This window comes from Alnus glutinosa, chromosome 10 (genome assembly GCF_958979055.1).
Source record: "Alnus glutinosa chromosome 10, dhAlnGlut1.1, whole genome shotgun sequence".
In the NCBI taxonomy this organism is placed as follows: Eukaryota; Viridiplantae; Streptophyta; class Magnoliopsida; order Fagales; family Betulaceae; genus Alnus; species Alnus glutinosa.
Genome location: NC_084895.1, coordinates 15,444,684 through 15,453,882, shown reverse-complemented (window position 1 = coordinate 15,453,882; position 9,199 = coordinate 15,444,684). Strand labels below are relative to the sequence as shown.

The window sequence follows — 9,199 nt, the reverse complement described above, 5'->3', positions numbered from 1 at the left end:
TGATGGCAGATTTTTCTATCGAATCTCTAAAAGAAGGCTATGCTTGAATAATTAAAGTAAAGAGGACAATTTTGTATATTCAGATTGTATCTTGTAAAAGCAGAGTATTAAGTTTTCTAAATTCTGTTGTGCGCGAGAATCATTAGAAGCCATCGTGGCAAATAGATTAAGGACCCAAGTAACTGTTGCAAGGGCCATGAACATTCATTTGTACTAATCAGTTTGTTGTATAAAGGTAGAGAAGTTTTCCCATAATCTCTTGTTTATGAATGGTGGGTATGGCTTAGACCAAGGCTCGCTCATGATATTTTGAGGCCTATGGCGACAAGTTTAGGTGGGGTCGTTCTTTATATTCAAATATTAAATATATTATATTATATTTTAATCTTTATATTATATTTTTTATTTATGCTCCGTTTGTTTCGGTGTAAAATGATTTCTGGAAAATGATTTCGGCATTTTACGATGGTAGAGGCGAAAATAATGGTCATCGAAAATCATTTTCGGTTTGACCGTAAAAGCTTTTTTAATTTTTGGAAAACGATTTACGGTTTTAAAAATCATAAATCGTTTTCCGAAATTAAACTCTTCGTCCTTGCACGCACGTTTGATATCCGATTGTCGGAATCCGGCAATAATCGGTCGTCAGAATCCAGGTGGCACCAGAATCCGGTAACATTCGGCCACCGGAATACTGCCAGCGCCGGAATCCGACGACATCCAGCCACCGTCGCCAGATGTCGGCTGACTAGATTCTGGCCATGGTCAGAAGCTGGCAAGATCCGGCCATTGATCTGGCCAAAATGGCCTGGATCCGACCTGATCTGAACGGATCAAGCCATTGATCTAGCCAGATCTGGCCAAAATGGCCGTGATCCAGGCGGATCTAGATGGATCCGGCCACTAATCTAGCCAAATTTGGCCAAACTGGCCGGGATCCGACCAGATTTGACCGGATCTGGAGGAGTCCAGCCGGAATCCGGCCATTTTTGCTGGATCCGGCCAAACATGCTCGCCGAAATTCGACAACGGCGAAAGGACGTTGCCGGATTCCGGCGACAGTTGCATTTTCACCTTTCGTAATTTTTTCATATGAACCAAACGCTGGAAAATATTTTCGAGAAAATTATTTTTTCTGAAAATGATTTCGTCGAAAATATTTTACGACAGAAACCATTTTACGTCGAAACAAACGAAGCAATAAAAACTATTTTTCTTACTTTTTGATATGCAAAATTACTAATTAATTTTTATATTCAAGTTATTCTAACATCTCATTTTCAATTGATAAAATGACTTATCACTTACTTAGAGGTTTAAAACACAAGTTAGATCAATTAAGGGAATAATTAGGTTAAGTATAGAGAAATAGCACATGGAAAACACTTAAAGGTTGAGTTTCTGGGTTGGGTGTCAAGACGGACCATTTCTATGTCCGAACGGATCAGTCAGTAGTGTCATGTTTGTTGCCATGTCCGAACAACTTGCGGATGGATTGGTCACTGAGTCCGTGGTTCAAGTGTGTTCGGACGGGACTTCAGCGTGTCCAGACAGCTTGATCAACAAGTTCACTTCTTTGTGCGCGTTTGGACAAGACATTTTGGTGTCTAGATAGTGCAACCCAAGAGTTGAGAGGTGAGTTTCACATTGGCGTGTCCGGACGACTCATTAACCTCTTCGGACAGGTCGGGATTTATGTTGCTGGATGCGATTTTCCAACTCATTTCTCCTCTTTTCTCCCTTAGGGTTTACACATAAACCCTAGATTCTTGCAATTCGAAGCTTCCAAAAGAAAATTCGACATTGGAAACGTGATCCTCGGTGTAAAATCATTGTTTTCATCAATTGGTTTGAGTTAAATCCAAAAACCATAACTTTTCTTAGATTTCGTGTTATTCCATAGGCTAGGGTTTGAGCTAATTAATCTCTCAAATTTCTCTAGGCATTTTGTGTGTAGAAGTGTTCTAAACAACTTTCAAGCGTTGGGTTTTATTTTAGTTAGAAATCAAGGTAAGGGGTTTTGTTCGAGTGTTTTAGGGTGGGATAGAGTTAGAAATATGTTGAGTTAGTTTTAATGTGTTGTTGAAATGTATTATAGAGTGGTACATTACAAGACTTTTGATGGAAATCCTTTCCTAAGCCGTCAATAAAGCAACCAAAGTAAGTATTCGACTCACTGAAAAAATAAACTATTTTTTAGTGGATTTTTTTATGATATTATAAAATGTTATATTTGTGAAAACACATGACGATAATATTTTGTGATAATATGTATTCTGTGATTGCTTTCAATATCTTGAATTGTGTTGAGATTTGATTTGATGAGGTTTCATAAATTTCAAGTATATTTATGGAAACAAGTTTAAGATATGATTTATGAATTTTAAGATGGGCCAATTTTTCTATGATGTATTTGAAAAGAAAATGAGTAGTTGATGATGCATATGTGTATAATAGCATGAGCATGATGAATATATGTGAAATGATGAGTATGAGCATGAAACGAATCACGAATGGTAAACTTAAGACCGAGGTTTAGAGTACCGTCGGCAGCACAAGTTTAAGACCAGGGGTTTGAGTCCCACCGTCATAAGCAACAAGACCGAGGGTTAAAATCCCACCAGCATTAGCAACAAAATAAAGAAAACAAAGGAAAGGCAGGTATGGCATGATGATGATGCTTGACATGTTTTATGATGATTTTATGACTAGATGTATCAATATGTAATCATATATATATCATTACATCTGGGATGCACGGAATGATTTATATAAAATTTCATGCTAGACATATCTATATGCCTATGAGTCTGAATGGAATGACGCATATCTACATCATTATGGCTAGATTGTACACGCACGCTGGTATTTTCCACTGGTTTGAAAAGCTTGTATACAAGTAAGTTGAGTTATGATGTCATTTGTTTATTGCTATGATATATTTGTATGCTTGTATTTTCTAAAGGTTTGGAAAGCTTGTATATAGGTATAGTATAGCTGAGTCACATGATATATATGTATATAAATTATCTAATTTGCTTTTAAGATGTCAGTGTTTACCTTATCAGTTACGAAACATTTTAAAAAGAGAAGTGTTTATTGATGGTAGCTGTTATTCTAAACGGATGGTAGAAGAATGAAATGTCGTCTTATTACTAAATTTAGTGAGTTTTATATTATTGAGACCGTGGACTCATTATTCCACCTATACAAATGTGGCGACTACCAAAATCGTGTAGATGTTGATGTTGTGGCTGCAAATACCGCTGATGTCAATGATGACCCAGTGGCTTTATATTTTGAAATACTATGATTGAATCTTATCGCGACAGTCGTATATATTGGACTTGTGGATAGTCCATGTTTTGTATAGACTTTGTATATGCAATGTGTCACATGAGACTAAAGAATAGAATTTTTTTTTTTTTTTTTTTTTTTTTTTTTTTTTTTTTTTTTTTTTTTTTCATCTTAAACTGGTATGCAGTAGACTACTAATTCAACTTCTTTTAAAGCAATAGCATGTTGTGAGTTAGGCATTATAAATGCTTATTTTAATTTCTATGTTTCCCATGTGGGACTCTCTTGTCACGAGACCCTTTAAAAACGTTGCATTTCAAAATATCCCCAAACCATATATATGCACCAATTTCGAAAACTCTTTCAACACTCATTTTGGTTGTTTTACGGTGGTGAATTTCGAGTTTCTAATGGATTGACAATAAGACTTTCAATTTTTCCTAGTGAAAATAATATAGTTCAAACTCCAAACAATGCCTAGAAAGGGGGTTGAATAGGTGTTTACAAAATAATATTGAATTTTAAAATTAGCAACTACACAAGCATTCACCAAATAGAATGAAAATAGTAAATCAATCAACACAAGAACTCTTCAAAAATAAAACTATTCAGGGGCAGCTAAACCCAAAAAATCAATCCACTAAAGAATAATGAGAAATTACAAAATTTCATACTTACAAAACCTTTGCAATTGTCACACCATTATACTAAACAAGCGACCCACTTACCCACTACCTCAATAGTTCTCCCGGAATGTCTAGACAATTCTTCTACTTGATCTCCTTTCTCCCTTAGCACACGAAGAAAAATATTCTTTTTTCTTTGAAAATATTGCCTACGATCCTCTAAAAAATCGTGCTCTAAAAGCCCTTAGACTTGCAAAGTTCAACTCTAGGTTTGTTTTTTTTCTTCTTTTTTTGTTGATTTATGAGAGACGTTAAGATGTTCTTACTTTTCCAAAGTGAAAGCCATTTGGCATTTTATTGGCTGTATGAGCAATTTGCCCTACTCCTATCTACTTTAGGATAAAGTAGTCTTCCATCTGCCACAAGATCAAGTGGTTGAATAAGCATATCTATAACGTTGGAATTCAAATCATCTAAGAAAAATTGAGTTTCGGGCCAAAATTGAAAGTAGTGAGGATTGGTGGTCTTTATGACCATTACTCAGGAGAAAGTAGAATATGTTTAGAAAAGATGCTGTAACTGTGTGCTACTACTAGTAGGCTCCACCGGAGATTTGAAGAAAGACCAAAAAGCAAAGCCTTCTCTCACTCCCTCACCATCACCACCAAAGCAGAATAAAAACAAAAGAAAGGAAGGCCAAATTGGAAAAAACAACAAAAAAAAATGTTGAGAAGCCTTCAATTATACTCCACTCGCCAGACCATCTTGGCTCTGACACTCTCTTCTCTTTTCTTTCTCTTCTCTTCTCTTAGCAGCCATGGCTACCCTATCAAAGGCCACATATTCATCTATGCAGGCTGCTCTCAAGAAAAATACCAACCCAGTTCACCCTTTGAAGGAAACCTCAACTCTCTTCTTGCATCGGTTGTCAGCTCGTCTGCTCAAGTGTCTTACAACAGCTTCGCCATTGGAAACGGAAGCTCTACGCCGCCGGAAGCCACCATATACGGCTTACACCAGTGCCGGGGTGATCTGAAGATTTTCGACTGCTCGAAATGCGTCGAAAGTGCGGTTAATCAGATAGGATTGGTTTGCCCATATGCCTATGGAGCTTCTTTGCAACTTGAAGGGTGCTATATAAGATATGAGCATGTTGATTTCTTGGGAAAGCTTGACACGGGTCTTAGGCACAGCAAATGCAGTAAAAGTGTAAGCAATGATGTGGAGTTCTTTAAGCGGAGAGATGATGTTCTTGCTGATTTGCAAGGGTCGATTGGGTTTAGAGTCAGCAGTTCAGGCTTAGTGCAAGGTTTTGCGCAGTGCTTGGGGGATTTGAGCCCGACTGACTGCTCTTCCTGCCTTGCGGATGCCGTTGGAAAGTTGAAGACCGTTTGTGGATCGGCTGCTGCGGCGGACGTGTTTTTGGCGCAGTGTTATGCGAGGTACTGGGCATCTGGCTACTATGATTCCTCTTCAGGTACTACACATTTGTGTCTCTTTCTTCATATTTATTGAACATGAGTTCTTGTAGTTTTCCTACCTAAAAACAAAAAACAAAAACAATAACTTCACTTATCCTTGAAGTATTACGGGTTCATAATCATAATAGCAAATTATTTCGTTAGGATTTAGGAATAATCAGACGTTAAACAAGTGAAATATCTCTTATATTTCTGTAAAATTTATACATTTTATTTTAAAAAAGTAAAGATTTAAATAATCATAATATCGAATTATCAAAATTTTTAATTTTACCCATTTCGTTAGGATTGAAGATTTAAGCAAACGTTAAACAAATGAAATATCTCTTATACTCTTTTAAAATTTATAAAAAATAAAAAATAAATAAAAAACAGGTAAAGAGTTAAACATAATAATAAAAAAAAATAAAAATAAAAATAAAAAGTAATATATGCTAGAGGTATCTTTTATTAAGAGATGGATATTAAGATTATGTGAAACTTATTCATTGGAGATGATCAAAACAATTAATAAAGAAATGGTTCGAGTGCCAATAAATAAGCTCCACATCATCTTAGTATCCATTTTTTAATAAGAAATTTAGTACATCTAGCATTTTTTTTTAAAAAAAAAAAAAAAAAAACTTAGCTAAATATGAGCCACGGCAGTCACATCCGTGGGTCGGTGGGTCACCAAGGAACTTTTAATTAATCTCTTAATTTTAAAAGCAAGAGTATTTTGGACAGTTTAGTATCTTCCATTAAAATTTAACAGAAAATTTTAACTGATAAGTGAAATTAAAATGGGCTGAAACATTGGATACCGACATTGATAATTTTGATAATTCAAGATTATGATTGCAAAACCTGTGAGATTTTGGGGGTAAGTAAAGATTTCTAAAAGAAAAAATCTTAGAACAAATTTTCTTCTTTGTCTTTTTTTTTCCTTTTAAAAAGAGCCACAAATTAGGTATTGGGAGCCTTGTGCCAAATGGTAAAAAAAACAAAAAAAAAAACTACATACTTTACTTCGGGGGGGAAACAGTGATCACCATTTTAGTTCTTTCTAGAGAGAGAGAGAAAGAGAGATTATTTTTTTTTCAAAAGCCAATTGTCAACAAGTGTCTTTCTATAAAGTAAAGCATTATGGGGCACTAGTACTTCAGCTGCTCTTTTTGGGAACCTCCATTCTATGTGCCATTCCCTCGATCTCTTTCATCTTTATGCTTTTAAAATTTAAACAATTTCTTTGATGATCTTTTTGTTTCGATCAAAGCTAGTTATTGTTTTTGGATCCAAAAGTTGATCTTCTATTATTAAACTATCAATGAGTCAATACCCCCCTTAACACTATATATTATTAGCCGTTTAAATAAAGAAAACATAATCATTCCAATCCAAATACTGAAAGATTCAGATTCTTCCTCAACTTCTCAGTGACCAAATGGATCAAATAAATTAATTGTCTCCAAATTTCCTAATTATTTTTAAATATATAGCACTAGTTGATAATAAAAAAAAAATGGTGAGAATTTCGCTTTATATATATTTATATATGAAATAGTCATGTGATAGTGGCCTCCTTGCCTAACCCTCTTTCGTGGTCTCTTTATGCACAGTACTAATTCCCACTTTTTTGCTTTGATTATTTGTGTAGATTCCTCTAGCGAAGACCAAGTGGGAAAAACAGTAGCAATTATCGTCGGCGTGCTTGCTGGTGTAGCCGTTCTGATCGTTCTTCTCTCAGTTTGCCGGAAAGCAATGGGTAAATTTTCTTTAATTATATATATTATATAACCTAATTATATTTTGACGAAATAATTATATATATCTCACACGTACGCAGGGTGATTAAGAAGCTAGACTGAAGATGTGCAAGGATTGCGAGTGATTGCTAATTTGCTATGATATATATGCTACATTTTAATACGAAAGAAGGTGCATGGATGATTCTATTCCCTTCATGCTGTCCACAAAATCCACTCGATCACTTGTTTGAATAGAAATTGTTCTTCTATTTTTTGTTTTTTCAAAGTACTCAACTTTTCTTTTTCTTTTTCTTTTTTTTTTTTTTTTTTTTTTCTTTTTTTTTTTATCTTTTCATGTGTCATTCTTAATGAGTATGATCAAGCACATATATAGCTACCACGGAGAGTAAGAGGCTTATGTTCATGTGACAAGTTTGGAATTTTATCTAAGGGGTCAGATTTGTTAAATCACCACTTGTCCTAAAAGTTTAAGCTGATAGGAAGAAATAAATTTTAATTATTTAATTAATACTTTAACACTCTCTAACATTTATGTTTGGGCTCAAATTCTCTTTTAATAGGTGAGATCTAACACATAAAATATGTAATTAGAAATATAAAAGGTAAATAAATGAGATAAAGTTCGAAATCAAGACTTTTGCTCTAATATTATGTAAAAAAATAGATAGAGAAGGAAAAATATTATGATTACTCGATTACATATCGTGTCATACGGATCACGGATGCATTGATTAAAGGGAAATGATAGGCTTGTTCGTCCCTTGTCCTACTTTTAATAATAAAATAATATATATATTTTTTTTTCATTTATTCTTTCTAATTTTTTCACTTTCTATTTATGTAAATATTATTTTATTATTAAAAGTAGGACAGGACGGTTGCCTATCATTTCCCTTGATTAAATAGGAAGAACCTAGAACCGGCCTACTATGGAAATAAATAATAAAATATTGCAATCAAATCATAATCTAATTAGGGAGAGAATCTTTCCATCTTCAACGGGATATATTATTCTCAAATAAATCTAAACAATGTATTCAATGCACATAATTAACAAGTGCATAAAGGGGGAAAAAAAAAACAAAACAAAACAAAATTCAAACCTAAGAAACCAATATTCAAGTAAATGCATACAATCACTTAAATAGGACAATTTTTAATTACTGATCATTTTCATTGGAAAAGTACTTCACGTACAAAGTCCCAATGTTTTTCTTCTTCTTTTTTTTTTTTCTTTTTCTTTTTACAATCTTTTCTTCCAATTTAGCAACAAAATCTATAGCAGGATACTAAAAAGTAGTGGCACTCCCATCTACTTTTGGATTAATTTTTTTAAAAAAAATCCAATAATTAATTTGAAGTACCAAATCAATATTATTAAACAATTATAAAAAAAAATATAATATCTACCGTTACATAATGTAACATTCGCAGTGCCTTTTGCTTTTTGTTCTGTCGTTATTTTGTAATGATTAAACGTCATGCCACAACTGGGCGTTTATTTCAGTTAATTAAAAAAGTAATGAAGAGTTGTCAAAGAGAGATTAAAGGAAACTCGTGTAAATTTACAGTTGAAATTAATTTTCTTTTTATTATTATTTTTTAATGTTGGCGAATCATTTATCTTCTTTTTCTTGGGTGGCTTGTCGGTTGTCAAATTATATGATCTTTTGTGCAAATCTTTCAGAAAAAGAAACAAAACACTTTATCCATGGCGCCAAAAACTTCCGACTCCTGACATTTTGGTTTATTGCCAAAATATTTACTTAAAAAAAATTATTATTATTGCCAAAATTAACGAGAGCCCATTTGGTAAAGAATTTTGTTGTAAATTTTTTGAGTTGAATAGTAATAAGAGGTTTTTTTTTTTTTTTTTTTTTTTTTTTTTTTTTTTTTTAACATGTCTACACAAGAGGGGGAGGGAGGAATAAGAGGTGATTGATGTGATATAAATATGAACAATAATATTAAATGTTTTTATTGTGTAACTTTAAAATTGATGTGCCTTTTAAAATCACCATTTAAGTTATCCTAGATAATTATTGGT

The 9,199-nt window shown here is 33.4% G+C and overlaps 1 protein-coding gene across 1 annotated transcript; it reads left to right on the top strand.

Moving 5' to 3' along the window:
• The first annotated feature begins 4,568 nt into the window (after positions 1–4,568).
• LOC133880197 (plasmodesmata-located protein 8) lies at positions 4,569–7,439 on the top strand. Its single transcript, XM_062319099.1, has 3 exons — positions 4,569–5,400; positions 7,041–7,148; positions 7,230–7,439. Exons 1-3 carry the CDS (start codon positions 4,647–4,649, stop codon positions 7,232–7,234), a joined length of 867 nt encoding a protein of 288 aa, XP_062175083.1. The 5' UTR covers positions 4,569–4,646; the 3' UTR covers positions 7,235–7,439.
• Positions 7,440–9,199: the final 1,760 nt, after the last annotated feature.